A 22,708-nucleotide genomic window follows, 5' to 3' on the forward strand; every position below is an offset into this window, starting at 1 on the left:
TTGCATTTTTTTGCAAAATATGATGAGTTTAGTTTTGTAATATCGCAACTTTTCTATTTTTATAACATTGCCACTTGTAATATGTACTTTATATCCTCAAATAGTATAGGACAATAGTCTCATAACATTCTGATATTTTAGTAATGTTTAATTCTATTCCCATAACAACTCCTCTCTTCTATGACTGAAAAGTTTTTAAAGTCAAGCCAAAAATGTCTTTACAATAATATGTTCTATGTGGCCCTGCTAATCTAAAAACAGTATTCTGATTAATTTTGAACTTGTGTGATATTAAATGAAGATGCAAAATCCATCCATTTGTATCCCTCTCAAGGGGAGGCCATTTAGCCACTTACAGTCGCCTGAAGATGACATCACACAAGGGCTTGGCTAAAGATCAATCACGGCTCACCTCTTTTCCGAGTACGGTCATGTGACGTTTGCTTGACGTTTGCGTGATTGGTTGTTACCCCTTTCAATCGGCAAATTTGATTTGCCATCCAAGTAAATTCAGTTATGAGCTTGGTTTTGGAACAATTTGAATTAAACCGAAGCATCACTGTAATCGTACTTTTTGTTGTTGTGGAACGCAGCTTGGTAAACGTCTATTCATGCCATATTTTCCCCCCATTTGGTCCACGCAGCAAAGTGTTGGCGCCGCTTGATCTGCCTCGTGAACGGCGCGTATATAAACACCTTGTCTCTCCCAATTAACGCCCACCTCTCGGCCGACAAGAAGCCGCTTGTATTCTGCTTCTTGCCTGCAAGTCATTCCACGCCACACCAACACCTCGTTTATTTATTTTTTTTTACATCCACGATTGCAGCAGTCCCTCCTGAAGCAGCCTGAAAGCTCCTCCAACGCTTCCTGCAATCCCATTCTAATCACGTTCGGTGGGGGGAAAGGTCGGGAATAAATCATCGTGGGAACCCCCACGCTCACACCCTTTTCCTCTTTCCCCAATCTAGCTCCACGCCTCCCGGCTGGCGGATTCCTATTTTGTCGCTAGAAGGACCACATCATGGCAGGAGGACTGAAGAGCACCGAGCCAGAGGAGGTACACGAGTGGGATTTTTTTTTTTTTTTTTTTGTAGTGGATCGTGCTCGTGACATAGTTGCGTGCCCCTGATCTCTCGCACCAGCTGATTGAATGTGAAGGACCCCTCGGCGCGCGTGCATTAGCGCGACAGTGGGACATTTCACCGCCTGTGTGGATTTTATGCGCGTGGATTTTCCGCGCGTAAAGGCGCATATTGCTTGTTATTGTTTAAAACATAAGTTAAACTCGGTCGCTAGCCCACACACGCATAAAGACACACAAGCGAACGCCTGACGACGTCACTTTCCAAATTGCACTGGCGGCACTGTCAGCTATCACGCGCTGCTTTTTAGCCACGTGCTTTTGGGACACTTGCATGCAAAATTAGTCTTATTTATTTATTTATTTAGTTATTTAGTTATGTAGTTAGTTAGCTATTACATCTTCAGTGATCCTCAAAGTGTGTTAAGGGCACCATCATTGGCACTTTTTTTCCTTTTTTTTTTCTTCTACTTTTTAAGTGCAGTTTTTACTTTTCAAGTGCGCGACACATTTTTAAGTACAGTTCAGTTGCAATTAACTAAGTACAATACATTTGGAATTAATGTTGAAAATGATTTTTCTTTTTTTAAAATTCAATTTCTGTACAAAATATTTAAACCGAGTCATTATTTAAGAAGCTTTTTATTTTTCTTTATTTAAGTGCAGTCAGTGTTGATGTTCAATATGCACAAGGTGACGGTGGCTTGCAATACTATATGCTTAGGAATACAACCTCTTTTTTAATGAACACTTAGGCCTACTACGTTACTGTATTTTAATGTCGATCCAGCGGCGGAGCTATACTTTTATCCTTGAGGGGCTCATGGGGTTCAAAAAATTGGAAATACGTTATCAACAATCAACATCCATTTTTATATTGAATAAAATTGGCACGCAATTTCTAGACAGCCTATGAAAAAATTAAGACAGTATCCCATTGTTACTTCTAGGCTGGCATCACTTCCAGTCACACAATGTTATAAAATCTCCACTTTCAGCCCAAACAAAGTCACAGAAAATAGACCAATGTTGGTTGATTTAATATTTAAAGTTTTTAGCTAGTTGACAGACTGTGGGAGTGTATAGACCAGGGATGGGCAACTGAGTCCTCTTTGATTAATTTAATTTACCCACCCCCAAAGAAACATTTTTTTTTCTGTTAAAAAAAAAAAAAAGTTCTGAATCTGTTATTGGAACATTCCAACTTCCCCCCCTTCTTCAAGCAATTTAGTCATCGCTATGTGATTTCGGGGTTTATGTGCAGTTAGGATAATGAAGTGGGTCCTTGGAAAAATATCTCTCCTGGAAAAAAGTTTGAGCACCGTGTTGTGGACGATACTTTACACGCTGGTTAAAAGTGAGTTGGTGCGCACTGGCGGTGTTTCCCTGTGCGTAATTACGCACGGACAACGTGCGCCCAAGCCGCAAGTGAGAGGGGAGGTGAGGACCCCTTGCGGCTGTTTTGAGGGGTGTGGCTGCGCTCCACCCCGTGCGGCCACTCCACTCCACTCTCTCACTCCTTCCTCCTCCTAGCCGTCGTCGTCCCTCACTCCCTCTCCGTCTCGCGCAGGATTTTGTGCACTCGCCCTTCATCCGCAAGCAAGGCAACATTTACAAGCCCAACAACAAGAAGACGGACGGCGACATGGACAACGACAGCCTCAACGAGAAGTCCATGATGGACGACGTGCACACCAAAGAAATCGACCTGGTCAACCGAGACCCCAAGCACATCAACGACGACGTGGTCAAGGTGAGGATTATTATTTATTTTTTTTTTCCATATGACGTCACCTTAATTGAGAGAGATTTTTGACTGGGTGACTGGGTGGGAGGTAAAAACGCAGCCAGGAGGAAAACACGACAAATGTCCGTTTGTTGGAGATCTTTCTTTCCACTCTGCAACTTTTTTATTTCAATGAGTTTTGCGACCACACTAAATAAAACGAGTGTACGTGTGGCGCCACCTGTTGTCAGTAGGCAAGAGTGGGGTGTGCGCGCGCGCGCGCGTGTGTGCGCGTGCGTGAAAATCCTGGAAAAGTTGGGGAAACACCCATGATGTGAGCATGGCTCGTGTCCTCACATTGGCACACTCCGCTGTATTTCCATTCTACTCCCATCCTATGTGACCACCCGAATAACAGAAGCTTTATCATTATGGTCCGCGCTGAACATGGTTGGCTACATTCCAGATCCTCTCGCACCATATGAAAGAATCCTTAGGAATACAACCTCCTTGAATCCTTGAATATGTGGACTTGAAAAAAAGCTGTGTGTATTGTAATTGTAATGCCTCTCCAGGCATGTAGCTTTAAGAGGCGTGGCCTAGTGTGCACTACATTTTTTTCCCAAAATTTTGTTGACCGATTCAAACAGTTCCAAATTTACACCGTTCATCTTATCCCTGTGACATTCTTTTTCAAATTACAAAATAAAAGCCAAACTTTGCCTGTTTTTTTTTTTTTTTTTTTTACCATTTTTGACCAATTCAAACCATTCCAGTTTTAATTTGCTCATCTTATCCCTATTGCAAAATTGTTTTCAAAATTGTAATGCAAATGCCAAAAATTACGATTTAAAAAAAAAAAAAAAAGTCAATCTTGTGTCCATATTTTTGACCGCTTCAAACCATTCCAACTATAAACTCTTCGGCTTTTCCCTACTGCTAATTTTTTCAAAATTTCAAAATAAAAGCCAAAGATTATCATTTTTTTTGTTGGTTTTCTCCTCAAACTTATAATTTTTTTGACTAATTCAAACCGTTGAAGTTTTAAACTGTTCATCTCATCCCTACTACAAAACGTCCACTTTCAACTGTTCAGCCTGGTGGGGCGGCTTGTGAGTGTCTGCGTGCGAGCCGTGGTTGACAACAGCTCCTTCGTGAGAGTGCTCTTTGGGCATGAATTTTACAGTTCTCACATCGTTCTATTTGCGGCTGAAAAGTGCATCGTAACTGTAGCCCTCCCACATGCGAGTGCTTTACAATAACGTACTGTCTACTATAAAAAGTATGACCCAAAAAACACCTGCTTAAAATAACATGATATAGCATTCGGGGAGGGGGGACTGAGTGAATGATTACCGCATCACGAATAACAAAAATTTGCAAGTAATTGATGTCCTTTTTACACCGTAGTGTGGGGACATTGTATCAACAATTTTATCATGAAGTCAAGTTTCACATGGTAGTCACACTGTCGTTTGTCACAAGACGCATTGATTGGATTTCGGAACGAAAAGAAAGAGATGCATAATAACAAGTGGAAAATTAATTTAGCTCATGCGGGATTTGGAACGTCCATCCAACTCAAATTTGCGACAAACTCGAATGTCAAGAAGAAAAAAAAATCACTGGTTGATGTGTCACAGCATGCCATTCATTGCAATCGAAAGATATGGGCCCCTAGTGGCTAAGAGCGGTATGGAGCAATCCCATTGGATGCTCACAGGACGCTGGTTGCAATCTTACTGTAGTGAACCACCAAATTCTGTTTGCTATCATATTAATAATATTCCCTGTTGGATTTTTTTCTCGGGATAAATATTATAGTATCATTTTCGGAATATTCCAATTTTATTTTCATAATGTATGTAAATAATATTCTTCTTTTTGTAATATATTTTTATTTTTGCAACCCCCCCAAAAATATTTTTAAATACATTTCTGAACTTTAAAGGGGAGGTTAAAGTTAAGGTTTTTCTCCTTTAATTTCGTACAATACCTATTTTTGCAATAAAATTTTTTTTTTCATATCATAACAAATTTTTCTCTTTTTTTTAACAGCCGCAGACTTTCTTCAAGTCATGTTACGATTTTATTTTCGTAACCTTACAACTTCTTTTTCTTAATATTTTCATTTCATTTTCGCAACGTGTGACTTTATTTTCATATGAAAGTATACCTCTTTTTGTAAAATATTTTTAATAATTTTTTTTATTCTCCTAAAAAAAAATTTAAATTTCAGAATATATTAATTTCAGTTTTCGGAACATACTACGTAACTTATATAAAGCGTATCATGCAAATATTCCGATATTGTGGCTGACATCAGAGACAACCTGAGCTATGATCATCTGGAATTGCCGTGAAATCATTTCATGAGCTCTTCAAAATATTCCCAAAGACAGCCAGTGCTCTTAAAAGACTTGCACGCACATTTGCCATGTCTTGCTTGCATGTCGAAACGATAAGAAGTAAAGTTGAATTTTTTGTTGTTGTTCTGCCTTCTCATGACAAATGAGTCAGACTCTCCGACCTCCTCCACAATCGACCACAATGTTAACATCCCCAGTGGAAACATCTCATTACACTCCTTACTCTGTCTCTAATTATATATAATGAAGAACATTATGTAACCCAAGACGCGGGGTACACCCCGGAGTGGTCGCCAGCCAATCAACCGGTCACACATGAACAGACAAACCATTCACACTCACGATCAAAACCTAAGGACAATTTAAAACCTTCAATGAATCCGACGTGGATCATTTTGGAATGTGGGAAGCATGGGGGAGTATATGCAAATTTACACCCGGAATTTTTCAAGTGTGAGGAAGGCATGCTAACATCAGTCCAGCCCGCTGTCACATTTTTATGTGTAAAGCCACTCGAAAAGGAATTCCTTCAGCACCTTTTGGGCTCGCCGCCCACCCTCCGGACAGGGAGAGTCAAGTTTTCCACTTAGTTGCCTGGCGATTCGAGTTGAGTGACTCAACTCTGCCAAGCGCACGCACGCACACAGGGAACCCCTTCCAGCAAGCTACACAACACGCGTAAATAGAGGCTGGTTGAAGGGAGCCTCGGCTTCCGCAGCTGGTCTCAATCAGCAGGCCCCGTCAGAACCGCGCGGGACCGCTTCACTTCGCTCGTTTGTGACTTTCCGTTCAGACGCGGTCTTTCCACAGCCCAGAGCAGCCGCTGGCGTCGAATAGATCCGTGAGGCGGGCGGCTGCTTGTTCGTTGTGGAATCTGCTGGTTAAACTCACTCAACGTGGTTACAATGGTTGGCAGCGCGGTGGACGTACAGTGTGCACGTCTCCCTTTGCAGTGCACGAGTTCGGGGGTTTGAATCGGGGCTCGGGACTTCCTGAGCCAGGATATTAGCGTTGACGAAAATGAATGGAAAAAGCTCAAATTGAGAAAACGCCCTCGTTGAGAAAATTAACAACAACGCTTGGTTATAAAAACAAAAAACTAACTGAAACTATATTTCATATCAACAAAGCTAACTGAAATTAGCTATCATTTTAGCCAAAATGTCTTGGCCGGTGTCCAAGCCATTGCTTGCTGTACGTGAAATGTCATTGACCGGCGAGCAGTTCATTGTCTTTATGTGACCTACTATTGGCTGGCAACCGATAAATTGTTTGTCTCTATGTGACGTATCAATGGATGCGCCCAAGCCATTGTTTGATGTATGAGAAGTGCTATTGACTGGTGAGTCCATCGTCTGTATGTGACATGCAATTGGCTAACAGCAAGTGCAAAGTCATTGGCTGGTGACCAGCCCATTGTTTGTCGATACGCACCCTCTTTTGACAAGTGACCAGTCCATTGTTTGTTGATACAGTATGTAATATGCCATTGACTGGCAACCAGTCCATTGTCTATATCGTGACATGCCATTGATTGGCGAATTGTCTATTGTTTGTCAATATGTGACATGCCATTGGCTGGCGACCAGTCCAGGATGTCCTTCACCTCTGCCTCACAGTTTGGAAGTTCATGGTTTGAACCTGACCTTCCTGTGCTTGCATGTTTTCTGACTACCGCATCAAAGTGGGGAATATAAAAAATCATGTTTTTATGACAAAATAATGCCATATCGCCCAGCACTAGTGGACGGTTTATCGCTTGATATTGTTAATTGTCATTATTTTATTGTGAAACAGGACGTGACCCGGGCCGACGCTTCCTGTGACGTGTGAAGCCCCTCGAAGCGACACAAGAATCCATTAACATGCTTCTGTGCCACTTTGTTTGAAGATAGCGCTCTGAGAATAGCATGGCACTTTTGTTTTTGGAGCAATAACACAGTTGCCACGGCGACAGGGGGTGGTCACACGCTTCCACGAGACTTCATCTGGGCATCAGATGAAGCTTTTAGATGTTGCTGATATTCACGGGGCATTCTTTGTTGTAGTGCTAGAGTCCGCCCTCTGGAAAAACTCTGCAATGACAACACACATCAGAAAGAATTCAGTGAGATTTCCAAATAAACACTCAAGTGTTTTATCAAGAGCTTTAAAGTGGGGGGGGGGGGGGGGGAGTTTTATTATGAATAGCCCTGCTGATACTTTTATACAAGAGGCCATTTTTCCGCCAGTACACTTCTGAGAGAGAGTGGCTCCATGAAGCATTAATATGTTCTTGTGACTAATCTAAAACGATTTTAAAACATGGGATTTTGCACACTTTTACAAGGGAAGGGAAAAAGTGTATCATACTAAATCCTACTTTACTACAGTCCAGACGAAAGTGGAACAACATGATACAGGTGTAGATGAATGCTAATGTGTGTTAGCTAGATGTTTGTAGCATGTGCTAAGGTAGGCTGACTAAGGTGTACTTGACAGAAAGTGTCAGATTGTGGATCGGCACAGTGTACATTCTGAGCGACACGCTTTTCGGACGATATGCTAATGCTCATTAGCCACATATGTAGCATGTCCAGTCTTTACGCTAAGTTAAGATAACAAACTTGACATCCCATTAGGATTTAATGTAAAACATTATTGTAGCGTACACGTGCGTTGAGTCCATATTTCTGCCAAGAAATAAAATGCTAAATTAGTCTTAGATGGATTTATTTGATTGTGGTTTAGTTCATATAAGGAGTTCAACTTTATCATAGGGCACATGCGGAGACACACACATTTATATGTTTTATCAGTCCAGTTCTTATGCTAAGCTAACTCAGCCTCCACTTGACAGAGGCATTTGGAGTTCATCTAAAAGCTTGCTGATGTTGCCTCTATGAGAACACTGTTAGGTCTCCAAGGTTGAGCAGGATAAATATTGACGGTGAGCTCAAGAGGTAGCAGAGAGGAATGATAGGGAGCGTCTGTGTTGTTGACGCTTCAATGTGACCTTTAGCGTTTCCAACACGGCATGATGGAAATGCGAGGCCGCTTAAGAGAAACAGAAAACAAGGACCGCATTTGGCTTAAAGTAATTATTAGTAATTATCAAGAGAGACTTTTCTCTCTTGTTTATTCCCTGCTTGTAAGGTGTCAATGCGGGATGTATCGAATTATTGCCTGGTCCGTTTTGGTCAACATAGTTAATACCGGTTCTTTTTAGGAAGCAATAGTTGTCATCGTTTAATGAAAATTGTACCTTTTTTTTTTTACAAAAATTCCACATCAACTATTTGTCTTCTTTTCAGGAAAGTTCCACATGAATAATTTTTGTTTTTATAGGGAGAGTTCCACATCAATTCTTTGTCTTCTTTTTACCAAAGTGCCAAATGAAATGTTTTTTTTTTTTTTTTTTTGTGAAAGAACAGCATTAATCATTTATTTTCTTTTTTAGAAAATGCAACGCAAATAAGATCACAATCCAATGTCCAATTCTATGTCCCTTCTCACTGGTCTTTAATTCCTCAGGTGGACTTCGTGGACGTGATTGCCGAGCCGGCGGGCACGTACAGCTTCGATGGCGTGTGGAAGGCCAGCTTTACCACCTTCACCGTCACCAAGTACTGGTGCTACCGCCTTCTGACGGCGCTGGTGGGCATCCCACTGGCGCTGGTGTGGGGCATCTTCTTCGCCATCCTGTCCTTTGTGCACATCTGGGCGGTGGTGCCCTGCATCAAGAGCTACCTGATCGAGATCCACTGCGTCAGTCGCGTCTACTCCATCTGCGTGCACACCTTTTGCGATCCGCTCTTCGAGGCCGTGGGCAAGTGTTTCAGCAACGTGCGGATCAGCACCATCAAGGAGGTGTAGGCGCCATCCGGAGGAGGATTCATGGGAATTCATCAGGGGGGTGGGGGGTATTGGGTGCGTGGGGCCAGAGTCTGAAAGGACATTCTTACAGGTTGGACATTCCAAGCTAAGGGACAGGGAGGGGGGTGGTATTCATTTGTGTTTTAGATCTTTCCTTCATGTTTTGATCTATTCATATCCTGGTACACACAAGCCCCCATCTTGCTTGACTATTGGAGCCGGCTTTTTCTTAGCTCACTGTCACTGTGTTCAAGTCGATACATAATGTTGCTGTTTTTGGATATTTCCCTGACACATCTCATTATCTGAATGCAGCAAGTCGTGATGGTCGTGTAAAAGTGCACAGATATAGCGGGTTCTGCCCGCAATTTGCACATAAATAACACTTCTGATATGCCAATTTGCCAGGAAGCTGATATGAAAGGGGCTCGTCTCATTTTGATCCTGATTCCAGATCCCTTACAAAAAAATTCAAAATTCACTTGTGACGTATTACAAGCAGATTACTGGCAAAACGTGAAGTTATTCATGCTAAAGACTTACTAACAATGCCTCTTCATGTCGAAAACAGTTGTCGTTGTCCCAAACCACATCCAAGAGCCGTGTGTACGCACAATATCTCCCCCTTAGGCGAGTTGTCGCCCAGCGACCATTAACGTTACACCTCAGATGGGACAAGTCAACTGAGAAAGGGGTTTAAGATAACCTGTCCGATTTTGAGGTGGGTTGCAAACCGAATCATCAAAAGCCCAAGGGTTGTCTCTTCAGATGATCCTAGTGTGAGGCGTGTTGAAGAGTGATTGTTTGTTTTTTTTACCTGCTGCGACTGCTTGAATAGCAATCGTGACCCACAATTTACAATATAAAATCCTGCCTCAGAAAAGAACAAAGCCGGCCTCAACCACAATGTAAGTTAACGAAGTTAGTAGATCAGCTAACAGCTAGCCCAGCGTCTTCTTCTTCTTCTTTTACTCTTATTGTGGTTTTGTGTTTTTAATCGTCATGTGTGGGGCCTCTTTAAGTGTGTACCGGATGTAGACAAACTGACATTCACATTGTTCATGTTTGTTCGTGGAGGGATGGTGGTCATGGCGCTAGCTCGGTGGCAGCCTGAATCCTGCTGACACCACAGAAAACTAAACAACCATTGATCCCTATGTCCCCCCCGTGACCTCCGAAAACCACCCCCTAGTCCCTCCTCCCCCAACCTGGCTTTGCTGCAGTCCGACACACTGAACCCGCCGCCCCCCCATTTTTTTTCGCCGTCCGCCACCCTCAAGACCAACACGCCACCTGTTGCTCACTCGCTTCTTCTTTTGAAAAAAAAAAGTTCACAATTCACCTTTTTTAGCCTCCTGCTTGACAATGCGAAGAACTTGGGGCGGCTAAGCTTAGCAGCTAACGAGCATACCAACATACACACGCACAGACTTGCGACTGAGACTCTCCATTATTGCGTATCAACGTGAAAAATACGCAATAAAACTGTATGTCGCTGCCTCGACATTAGCAACCCTTTCTTTTAGCTTAGCGCAGCCTGCTAGCTTGCTAGCTAGCAAGGTAATGACTGATTTTTTGTAAAGACTTGACTTGGACTCGCTTTGCTTTTGAGTTGTTTTTTTATCACATACGAAACAAAAACATTGTCGTGGTTATTGCATTAACGTTTTTTGTGAAGAACTAATGACTTTTTTTAAGTTCGTAAAAAGCTCATGCAAAAAGCTTTTTATTGTCGCCATTTAAAAACTCAATGTGACGTCGAGGGCTCAACTTTTCACGTTTGCATGCTTTGACTGCTTCAGTCTACCTGCTGTTTTTGTTCCCCTCACAGGAGGCTCAAAAGGTGATATTTTTATATATAAAGTTTTTTTTTTTCCTTCCTTGCCTTTACTTGTACAATATCATGCTGTGCACATTAAAGTTGAATATGACCACCTGTGTACGTGTGTGTTTGGACATCAAAAGCTTAGCTTCTTTTTGAAAAGTGAAACAGCAATTGTTTGGGTTTTGTTTAGAAAGGTGTGTAGCTTCTGTTGCCCCGTAGGCTGAAATTCAGGATTACAACAATGATCTGATATTCTTTATTGGCATTGTGTCATTTCGTCTAGTAGTGACTTGGTTGAAAATTACTTGCTTTAATTAATTTAATAGCTTTGTGGAAGGCCGGTACGCATTTTCTCACGCATACTCTCTGTTTATTTTTGACTAATTTAGCAAAACTTACAGTAATAGCTAACCTGCTTGCTAATAGCTCTTGTTTATCACACTCAATGTGTTCAAGCCATTTCAGCATAAAAAAAATTGTTCGTCCTCTTAATCTGATCAGCAGAAACGGCAATTTTCTTCATGATAAAACATCTCCCTCTAGTGGATAAAATGGATAAATACAAACTATAATGTTGGACTTGGGAGAGACCAGTAGTGAGTGTGTACATTTTTCATGGCCTAATGTAGCCATTTGTCAGCAGATATTATTATTTTGAAGGCAAAATGTTGCATTTACATGGGATTAATAGCATTTTAAAGCATAAATTTATACATTAAACGGAAACATATAGGATAAGAGGTTCAGAAAATGGATGGATAAAGCCTTTAAGGCAAAAAAATAATGTACGTGTACTGTATCCCTTTTTCGAACACATTTTTTACAATAATGTGGACCCCTGCATACTCACAGCTCAAGATCCTTGGATTCACATGTTTGTAATTATTAAAAAAAAACAATTCTTAAAAAGAATAATTTGGGAGCAGAGGCAACCCTCTTTTTGATATTATAACCCCACGTATTCCGCCCAAAAATTGCAGTTGCAAAAAAGAAGAAAACATACATTTTAAATTAAAATGCCAATAATCCGTTCCAGCCTTTTTTAAATGAAAGAAAACTAGCACTCTATAATATTTTTGGTTACTTTATAAAAAACATAGAATAATAGTATAATTAAATACAATTTTGTGCATCATAATTTGATGTTGCAATCCAGTTCACTGTGCTGCTCTTTCAGACGTGCCTGCCTTGGCCACTGGGAGGCAGTATAATACAGTCAAACAAATGGAATGACAGACGACTACGAGTTCTTCTATTACTACTGTAAATTACTCTTAAATGTTTGTCATTTTTCATGACATAGAGAAAATATACCTGTGAGTATTGTTACGTTATCTGTCTACATGAGTTGTTCAAATATCTGTTAAAACCGTGGCTATCGATGCTAGCCGGTGCTATGTCAATGGTGTTTTGCATTGTTTGTTTGCATTACGCTAAACTGACTTTCCTCAGGCAAAACTATGTGGTTATTTGAAATACACAACAGGTATTTTTCTTTGTTTTATGTATGGTTTGACAGTAAGCTTTGTCGGGAGTGGCATCAAACAGCTTCAAGCCTCCTTTCCTTTCGTTTTTTTAAATGAACTGTTCAATATTTGCCAAACTGCTGTACGTTGTGAAATGAGTTGAGGTCACTGTCACCATACATTGCGTGCTCGTATTGCTCAAGTAATTGCCTCCGTTTTGAAGCCTCTGTTTTAAGTCAAATATAATGTTTTGTGGTGAGAAAATAGGCTAACTGTTGCATGTTCGGGGAAAAAAATCTATTATTCAATGGCAACACAGAATTGTTTTGACCAGATGTAGCCATTTCTTAAAAATAATTGTGGCAAAGCTTCATTTTTCATCACCTAAGGAAGGAACAGTGTAAAAATGTTTAAGCAATAATAAGTAAATCATGATTAAACGCATTTTTGGGGCCTAATATAACACACTGAAAAAATCTCAGGCAAAACCTTTCATAGCCGATGGCTCAATGGCACTGAGGTGAGCAACGTAACATATTTTGGGAAAAGTCTTTATCTTTTTGATGGCGACATTGTTGAGTCAAAACGTGATGTTTGCCATTTTTCACGTTGTTGTGTGTCTGGTGGGGGACTTTTCACGTTTTACCTTGAACTCATTTTTGACCACAATTTTTCCCAAAACAGCTTTACTGGGTCTTGTATGCAAAACTGGTTCAGCTTCAGGGTTGTTCCTGCAGTATGGAAATATTTCTATTCAAAACAAAAGAGTTGTTATTCCAATCATTAGAATAGCAACCGAACTCATTTGTTAACATTACAATGTCATTTTAGGTGACTGCACTCAAATGGTGGAATCGTAAAAAGTTGAAAGCATACAGTTGTTCAAAATGTCTGTTGGGCGATTAAATAGCCGTGTCTCAATACTTTTTTGTCCACGTAGTGTCAAGCATAGAATCGTGTGTTACTTTGCAGGGTCTCCTCTTCTTATATCCGCTCCAGTCGCTGCAATCAGTCCATCACGTGGACGTTGAAGATGCTGCACGAGATGAACCAAAGTGTGGCTTTCATTCAAAGAGGTGAGGCGGAGTGTCCGTCTTGTCAGATGCAGACCTAGGCGTGGATGCTAAGGCCCACAGGTCATTTCCTGTCATGTGTGCGATTGTCTTACTTTGATTTCCTGTGACTGAGACGGTCGGAGGAAAAACAAATCCAGCCAGTCAAAAAAACTGCCACATCGTACGACTTTTTCATGATCACAAATATACAGACATCCATTTTCCATGGCGCTTGTACTCAATTAGGTTTGCAGGTGAGCTGGAGTTTATGATAGCCGACCTGACGGGAGGCGGGGTACGCCCCGGGTTGGTCACCGACCATTGTCAGGCAATTTCAATCAGGGGTGTCCAAACTTTTTCCTTTGAGGGAGATTTTCTGGGTCGTATATTTTGTTCAAGCCGTTCCTTATAGAAGGATTAAACTGACGCATTAGAAAGTGTTCGATGCAGGTGCTGCTGTTGGCCACAGCTCATAGCCAGACAATCACACGCAGACTCGCTGGCATCATGAGACACCCCAACAGGTCCCGCTCGTTAAAAGCACATGCGTGTAGAGAGACACTATAAAATGTACAGTATGTTCTGTGCATATTTTTGTGTGTTTAAATTACATTGCGTTCCCCCGCGAGAAAAGGGGGATCACGACCAGTCGACTACAACTGTGGACTGTAACGTGGATGAAGCAACATATCCACCAACAGATGGCGCCAGACGAACTTCCTTTCTAGCCACTTTGTTGAATTAAAAAACAGCAACATCAATCAACAAACAAAAAAACTACATAGTAAAGAAAAAGTAAATACAATATATATATTTCCAAATAACAGTATATTTTTTCACAGCATATATTATATTATTATAGATTTTTTTTTGCTTTAAAAACTGATTGTATCCTTGACATAATCTGTACAATTTTAATCATTGATTGCATGACGTCATGAAGGTTCTTGATTGTCACCCTCAAAATCGTTCTAAAAGAAAAAAAAGAAAATCTGTAAAACTAATAAAAATCATGATTACATACATACGATCAATTCAGAAATAATGTCAAATAAATCGAATTTTTAAAACCCATAAAAAGTTTATTTGCCTGTTCATTCAAATAACGTAAAATTATTGAATATTTTTTTTAAAAAGGCAATCAAATGCATCTAAAAACATTTTTGAGCCTTTTTAACTCAATTGTAAATATTTATAACTCATATTATGCTATTCTACAAAGGTAGTACAACTGAAATCATGTTGTGCCATTAAACTTTTGCATCTTCAAGTGTTACACTTATGAACAATTCTTCCTGAAACCGAAAAAAAACGCCATTTTTGACGGGTGTGATAAAATGGAACTCACAAATGTACACGCTTTTCGATATAATTGATACAGAGAAGATCATGTTTTTGTTTTAAATATATACATTGTGCTTTTCATAAAAACAAATACCCCGCCATGTAAAGTGTTGTGTACATTGTCATGCATGTGACTCATACGTTGTTTATTATGACAGGCCAGCTGCACGCACAAAAAATAGAACATGCGCATAGTTTGTCACTACACTCGCAGGTGTTGCGGCCGCAGGACGTCATGTTGAGACATTAGAACCAGAACCAGAAGCAGAACCACATTACGAGCTTTTCCACATTCCAACCTCGCCGTCCTTCTCCGTCCTCGCTCTTACTCCGCTCGGCAGAGTCCACACCGAAGCATAACAACGCTGATGGCCACAAGAGCCACAGAGACACACCCATTGGGCACACAAACACACACACGCACACACTACTAGACACACCCCTGTGTGTGCGTGTATAAGTATGTGTAAGTGTGTGTAAATGTGTGTGCCCCGAGGCCAAGCAAAACTCTGCTCTCTAATCAGACTGACAAGAAAGATATGAACAATTTTGGCCGGTCGCTGCAGCGCCAGTGATTAGCTCCCATTGCTATGTGGGAACATAGCAAATTAAACAAACAAAAATGAAATAAATTTAAAAAAAGGAATTATTCTACGCTTGCAAACATGTTTACCAAGGATGACACTTTTTTTTTTTCGACTCGCCTGCGTTACCTGAAATAGTCGTCAAACTTCACCGCAATGCCTCGCCTACACGCCTTGACAAAAACTCAAATTCCTTGCAATTAGGCGGCATCTGTTTGTCTAGGATATGTTCTTTAAATTTGGTGGGAACTAGATATCGGATGCATGTATGGATGGACAACATCTCAAGGATGTGTGTCTTTGATGGATGTCAGCAAATGAGACTACTTGAAACCAAAATGGCGTTTTGAGATTTTTTTGTGGTTCTACTCATGGTTGGCACAGCTACCAAATTTCATGTTCCTGAGTAACCTGGTGTTGGGGTGCTGAATTTTGAAAGTCTGAATGACATTATGTGCATTTTCAGGCATGGCTTCCTGAGATTTTTTTGTGGCTCTACAGACGAAAGACATGCCTCCCAAATTTCATGTTGCTAAGTGACACTATTTGGGGCTGAGTTAAAAAAGCAAATCAGGGCAAAATCTCCAGGACAAGTTTGTCTTGAAAAAAAATCCATGGAAATTACCATGAAACTACCATATAACCTTGTCTTTTAAGGCAGGACCACTTTAGACTTTTTGTGGGTCACGTCATGATAGAGACTTGGCTACCAAATTTGGTGTCAAGTGAAAACGGCTTTCGGGGCTGGACTCATAGAGGCAAAGTCTCCAGGACGCGTTCGCATTTGAGGGACCCCTGGCAAAGAGCCCAAAATGGCCTCTTCAAATCAAAATGGCAGACTCTTTTTGGGCCATGACATCTTGAGACTTTTTTGTGGATCACCTAATGATACCGCCGTCCACCTAATTTTATGTTCCTACGTGACACTGGCTTTGGGGGATTCATTCAGACAGGTGAGGTTGTTTTTGTCTGTGTTAGCTAAACGGGCTAGTTGTGTATTTTGAAGGCGGTGTTGTAAACAAACACAGTTGAACTAGCTCACGTTAATCCAGAGCTAAATGTTAGCGTAGCTTGTCATAAAGCAGCACACACGTATTGTTTTGACACCGCGGCGGCTCCTCGATCACTCAGCACTCTCGCTAATGATGACCATGATGAACTCTTCTGGGGGAGATGGACTGTTAATTAACTAAATCTATTGGAAAAAAAAAAATGTAACAGCATATGTGAGGGTGAGCGACAATTGTAAATGTGGAAATAACACAAAGGAACACTGAGAAACAAATATTTCATTCACCCTAGTGCCATGGTTGCGCAAAAATGTTTATTATGCCAATGCGGAGAGACTTTTTGACAGCTGAGAGACTTGACTTGACTTGCACTAATTCTATTGCGTCCTCGCTGAGGCATTACCTCATTGTGGCGGAGGGGTTTGTGCGTCTCAATGGTCCTACATAGCTAAGTTGTCTGTGCTATAAAGAGGGAAATCAACACCAACATATTTTTTTCAAGAATATGTTCTATGTAGGCATAAAACAGATCAGCCGCGATTGGTCGTTCCCTGAGCCCTGAGCAGTTGTGATGTCATTTTCAGTCGACAAAAGTAACAAAATGGCCGCCCCTGGAAATGGCTAAAAACGGGTGGATTAACTCTTATTCCACAAATGCAATATTTATGGGAATGCCTTGTTTCAACTAGTGGGCCTGCATTGAACATATTCTGGAAAAAATATCTTTGGGTTGACTTCCACTTTAATGCCGCTGGTAGAGTCAAGGCAAACAGGTCTTGGCTGGTGAGGGACCAGACAAAGCATACCTTCTGATACGGGCTATTCGGTCCCTGTACCACCGATGTCAGAGTTTGGTCCATTATTTTGGTATTATTGTTTGTGGTAGGTCAGATTTGTTTCCGGTGAGCGTTGAACTCCGCCAAGGCTGCCCTCTGTCACTAATTCTGTTCATAACCTTTATGGACGGAATTTCTAGGCCTCAGTATTGCATCTCTGTTTTTTTTTGTTTTTTTTTTTTTGCAGATGATGGGGTACTGTTGTAAATCAAAATAGTTATTGCCTGAACGCAGAGAGGCAGACATGCACATAATATTCATAATTCACAATACTCACTGACTTCACTCCACTTTTTTCAACATTGCGCAACCAAAATAAATGTTGCACCAACGTTGTCCGTAAGATGGGCGTTCACATTCATATATTTTGCAATACACTGAAATTTACAGTCTTTAGAATATGTGCCTTTTTTAATGCTGAGGGACAAACATTCACACTAAGACTATTGTGTCGGAAATATTAAGCACATACGCACTCGTGCCTCTCGCGGCATTGGCGCTATATTGTGGTTTTAAAAAAAAAAACTGCTCACTGCCACTAGGGGGCGCGTTGGAATTGAACCCGTGACTTTGCTATAATATGCTTGTCTCTCAGCATTCATTCATTTAGTTTTTTTTTTCCTGCATGAATGATTGTTTTTAGTGTTTGAGGGAACCTCTCTTTTGTTCATGTCAATGACCCCCCCCAAAAAAAAAGAGGAAACTACTATCTTAGTGATGTGTCATTTTACTCAAAACTGTGTCAACCATCAATCATTTCGACACTTAACCAGTCATCCGCAAGTCCATCATGGAGACTGTGTGTGCGTGCGTGTGTGTGCATGTAGCTGTCCTGCTTTCTTTCAGGAAGTGGCACAAAGGAATGTTTGGCCGTGATTCACGACGCTCCGCGGCCACGCAGCTCGTTATTTACGGCCCGGCGAGTCGTCGCTACGCGTGTGACTCAGTTTGTGGACGGTGGCGTCAGGTGCAGAGGAAATGACAATCGCTGTCTCTGTGTTTCATGTTAAAGTTGAAGCGTTTAACGCTCAGCCGAGTTGCGCAACGATCGGACAAAATATCTAGGACACGTTTGGAACTCTGGAAATGGCCCATTCAAACTAAAGTGGCAGACATCTTGAGTCTTTTTGGGCATGGCTTCTTGAGACTTTTTTTGTGGGTCAACTCATGAATGACATGCCTGCCAAAATTCACGTTGCCAAGTGCAACTGACTTCACGGGCTGAACTTCTAACAGAGATACAGACAAAATCTCCAGGAAAAGATTGATCTTTGAAAGACCCCAAAATGGCCGCTTCAAACTAAAATGGGGGACTCGCTTTGTCTTTTCGGGGATGAGCTTTGGAGAATTTTTCGTGGGTCTTCTCATAATAGACTTATTTACCTGATTTGAAGTTGCGAAGTGCAACTTGCGTCAGGGGCAGTTAAAAAAATCTGGGGTTCACAACTTGTGAATCAATGGTGAGTGATAAAACGTTGCTGCCATAATCTGCTTGTACACAGCAGTTGAAATGTTTCACAATTTTGAAATTGTTGCAAAAACTCCCACTCGTTGCATTCTATTTTATTATGTTACTACTATTTACTACTGTTTTATATAATACAATATAGTAGATTGCTATTTTTTCTTAAAAAAACATTTTTGCTGGGCTGGAACGAATTAATGGAATTTCCTTTCATTTCAATGGGCAAATTTGATTCGAGGGACGCGTGATTTAAGTTTAAATCATGGTCGCGTAATGAGTTGAACTTGTATGTCAGAGTAGCACTGAATTCTTTTTAAGTAGTGATTCTCAGTTGTGGTACGCAGCCTCCCCCTAGTGGCACGCCAAATTACCACTGTCTGCAATTCTGTTGTCTTTAACTTTAGAATTCAATATATTTTCATTCATTCTTTAAAGTGGAAGTCAACCCAAACATATTTTTTTCAAGAATATATTCCCGGCAGGCCCATTAGTTGAAACACGGCATTCTGATTAATTTTGCATTTGTGGAATATAAATTAAGCAGCAAAATGCACTCATTTTTAGACATTTCTGGGGGCGGACATTTTATCTTCTGTCGACTGAAAATGACATCACAACTGCTCTCATCGACCAATCACAGCTGACCTGATTTCTGAATCTGAGCTGTGATTTCAGTCGACAGAAGACAAAATGGCCGCCCCCAGAGATGTCTTAAAACGAGTGGATTAACACTTATTCCACAAGCGCAATATTTATCAGAATGCCCTGTTTCAACTAGTGGGCTTGCATAGAACCTATTCTTGAAAAAAAAAATGTTTGGGTTAAACTCCTCTTTAAGTACAGTTTGTTTTTAACTATTGAGGTACCATTTTTATTACATTGTACATATATTTTAATCAAATAATGTCGTTTTTAATACTGTATATTTTTTTATTTAAGTGCAGTTTTAACTGCATATTGTTACAGTTTCTTACAACAATAGGCGATATTATTTCAATGTTGACCATGATGGTTGCACTTGGAGGGCTAAGTATTTTTTTCAGGTGGTATTTGCTGTAAAAAGTTTGAGAAACTGTTATAGAGTGATGTGAAACTAAAAAAGAAAATGAGGCAATAGTCAACAGAGATCTAAGTTTCACCTGAGCAGGGGAAAAACAGGGGGGCTGGCCACGTGATGCCGTGGGCGTGGCTTGGTGCGACGCGTGCGGAGGGAGGCGAGCGCGCACGCAGCGGAGCGGCAAAGCGGCAGCATCGTGTCGACTGCGCGCACGCATCCGCGCGCGCTCCTCACTCGCCCATAACGTCAATTGTTTTTGGTTGCTTTATCGTCACCCAAAAGAAAAAGAAGAAGAAAGAGGACGCGTGGAAGAAGTTGACTCAGCTTTGCTTCTGTTTTGGGCTTTCTTGGGGAAGTTTCTTGCGTGGAATATGATTTGAACGCCGGCGAACAGGTGAGCACAACCGCCGCTTTACGCTTTGATATTGGAATTAATAATACACTTTGTGCTGGTTTCAACGTGTTGTTGACTTTGCTTTGTGTGTGCGTGCGTGCGTGCGTCTTTGCTTCCCATGCAAGTGCATGTGTGTGAGCGTGTACTCTACATGACTCACTTTCCTCCGCAATTCGCAACATTTTCACATCTTTTGTGCCTTTGCTGAACGACCATTGTGTGCGTGTGTGTGCGTGTCTATGTGTTTTGCAGGTGCACCCCCCCCCCTCCCATATTTTTGTAGTGATACACTTTTGAGCAGTACAAGTTATTCCTCTTTGAGTCTCTCTGCGCGTTCAAGTTGCCTCCCGAGAAAAATGAGCAATTCTAGTCAACGTATAGAGAAAAGTTATTGAAGCAATTTTGTGGATTCATTTCATTATTAAGCAAGTAGTACTTCATAAAACTGTACTGAGGTAGACAGGGATACCCGAGGATATTTTGTCCATGTCACCCGTTGGAGTGTTTTTGATGTTGCTTTTATCAATTTACTTATTTGTATTTTTAACATTTTTCCTATAGGGAGATGTAGGCTACTTGTAGATTCATATATACAATATTATCCTCTATATTTTTCATAACTGAGCGTTGTGGAGGTGTATGTATGAAATATTGTATTATGTTTTATTTCTTCCAAGCAGCTTTTAAAAATGTCATTTTTGGGCTCATTTTTCACATTTGCATAAAAACATGCATCATGTGCAATTATATGTAATTTTGTGATATTTGTTTAGGTTTTTTTTTGCTTCAAGAAATTACATTTTTGTCCATTTTTGTAGTATTTATATAAGGTCTGCGGCCCCCAGCGTGTATTGTCAGTGGACCCTCTGCCCCTTCCCAACCCCTAAACAATCAACGTCGTCATTTTTTGTTTGTGTGTGTTTGCATGCCATTGACATTTAAATAACCAAATCAAAAAGGCGGTTGTTATTTTCCTAGTGGCCATACGTGGGGCCCCTACTCGTCTTGACAGAGACAGTACGAGTCCATCTGTGTACCTCATGCTAAGCTAATGTGCAGCTTTTGTTTTGATGCCTTTCATGCCGCCCAATGTGTCACAACCACATCAAGCTAAGCCAGCATGCAAATGCACATTTTGCAAATTCTACAGTAGCACCGCAAAGCTCCAAAATACACCCCCCCCACCCCCTCTCGCCCACTTCCCGCCCCACGTCCCTTTTCACCCAACCCGCTTGCTCATATTGAGTCGCTGGGTGATTTATCACATCCCATCAGGGTCCGTCCTGCCCCTGCCTCTTGGCTTTTAATTGAGTTTATGGTAACGCTCCCTAGAGGCCTCGCTGTCTTTAAGACAAGTTTGTGTCTGGTTTTGCAACCCCTTTCACACACACACATCCCTGCAAAATGGGTGCATCCTGAAAATGATTGATATCCTCACGTGCCTTTCGCACAGAACCCGGCAAAGGCGGGATGTGCTTTCACACAGAGATAGCATTCCGCAATCGGGTAATAAGATGAGCTTTTGGGGTGATGCATGAAATAGTTGTTGGACCGAAGACAGTTGCTTTCAACGCAGCAGGATGGGAGACGTGAGTGTTAATCGTCACAGCCCCTTTCCTTGCATCATTGAGTAAGACAGTTTTTATCAGAATTTCTTTTTGTATTTTGATTTTTTTTAAAACTTAAATTAAATATTGATCATTTCTGTCCAACTTTTTTTTATAGTTAGTTTTTATTTTAAATGCATTTTTTTTTAGCTTTCTGTCCATTTTTTTTTATTAAGTTTAATTTATTTTATTAAGATTTTTTGAAATTTTCGTCAAAACTTCTTTTAGTATTTAGATTTTTTTTATAAAATAAAATTTTGTTAAATGGAGTATTTAAGATTTCCTTACATATTTGTTTAATTTTTTATTTTTGGGGTAAATTTTATGTCTGAATTAATTTAAATTAGATCATTTTGGGCCAAATTATTTTTTGGATTAGTTTTTTTTAATGCTTATTTTTACAAATTTCTGTTTTGTAAAGCACACCTATTTCATTAGAAATTGTGTGAATTTTTGTTCAATTATTATTATTTTTAATTCCATCAAATATTGATCTTTCTCATCAATTTTTTTTTTTTAATGATCAGATTATGTTTTTGAAGTTCTTAAATATCCATCCGAATGTATTTCTCTAATTTGATTAAATTTTGTTTCAAATTTTGGAAAATTTTTGTCCGTTTTGATTTTTCTAAAATTAAAACAAAAAATGGAAAATTTCTGTCTAAATGCCTTTTTTTTCTTAGATTTTTTTTGGGCAGGAAATCTTGACAATTTCTGTCCAAATTTCTCATTTGTAATTTGATTGTGGGCGCATAGGAGGCATAACAGAAGAACCGGCATTTATCCGGCACTATCACACAAAACCCAGCGATGGTGGGATTTAACTGTGTACATTTTCACCTTCACGCTTCATGATGATGACATCAGCGTCTGGTGTGGCATATTTAATCTCAAAAATGTTGTTGGACACTGACAGTTGCTTTCAACACAACACCCTGTCCCGGTATTGTGAAATATCCTTACACACAGCTAGCGTCCCGCCTCTGATACTTCCTCCCTCCAATCTGTCTCGATGTGCCTTTCACACAGAACC

General features: G+C 40.5%; 2 protein-coding genes across 4 annotated transcripts in view; both read left to right on the forward strand.

The window, feature by feature from the left end:
- The first annotated feature begins 444 nt into the window (after nucleotides 1–444).
- cav1 (caveolin 1) lies at nucleotides 445–10,966 on the forward strand. Of its 2 annotated transcripts, XM_086029527.1 has the most exons (4): nucleotides 445–512; nucleotides 968–1,058; nucleotides 2,653–2,835; nucleotides 8,691–10,966. In XM_086029527.1, the coding sequence occupies exons 2-4, from the start codon at nucleotides 1,023–1,025 to the stop codon at nucleotides 9,030–9,032; spliced, it is 561 nt and encodes a 186-aa protein (XP_085885653.1). In that variant the 5' UTR covers nucleotides 445–512; nucleotides 968–1,022; the 3' UTR covers nucleotides 9,033–10,966. The 2 variants fall into 2 exon arrangements, with proteins under 2 accessions (XP_085885653.1, XP_085885652.1); XM_086029526.1 differs by lacking the exon at nucleotides 445–512 and having other exon boundaries at nucleotides 732–1,058.
- Nucleotides 10,967–12,042: 1,076 nt separating this feature from the next.
- The window catches only part of met (MET proto-oncogene, receptor tyrosine kinase), a 67,226-nt gene continuing 56,560 nt past the window's right edge, over nucleotides 12,043–22,708 (forward strand). The window contains exons 1-2 of one of the 2 annotated variants that reach the window (XM_086027357.1): nucleotides 12,043–12,173; nucleotides 13,296–13,399. The gene's annotated coding sequence lies outside the window, so the exon portion shown is untranslated. Of the gene's footprint in view, nucleotides 12,174–13,295; nucleotides 13,400–19,865; nucleotides 20,069–22,708 lie in introns of those variants that run through there. The other variant, XM_086027356.1, reaches the window with a different exon arrangement.

The sequence above is a fragment of the Filicampus tigris genome, chromosome 4 (assembly GCF_054856515.1).
Source record: "Filicampus tigris isolate MCC_2025a chromosome 4, RoL_Ftig_1.0, whole genome shotgun sequence".
Taxonomy (NCBI): Eukaryota; Metazoa; Chordata; class Actinopteri; order Syngnathiformes; family Syngnathidae; genus Filicampus; species Filicampus tigris.

Bases quoted from the DNA above. Each gene is read 5' to 3' on its own strand.
- cav1 (XM_086029527.1), top strand. From the start codon at position 1,023: ATGGCAGGAGGACTGAAGAGCACCGAGCCAGAGGAG. The intron at 1,059-2,652 runs GTACACGAGTGG...CGTCTCGCGCAG, and splicing joins AGAGCACCGAGCCAGAGGAG to GATTTTGTGCACTCGCCCTT. The intron at 2,836-8,690 runs GTGAGGATTATT...TTAATTCCTCAG, and splicing joins TCAACGACGACGTGGTCAAG to GTGGACTTCGTGGACGTGAT.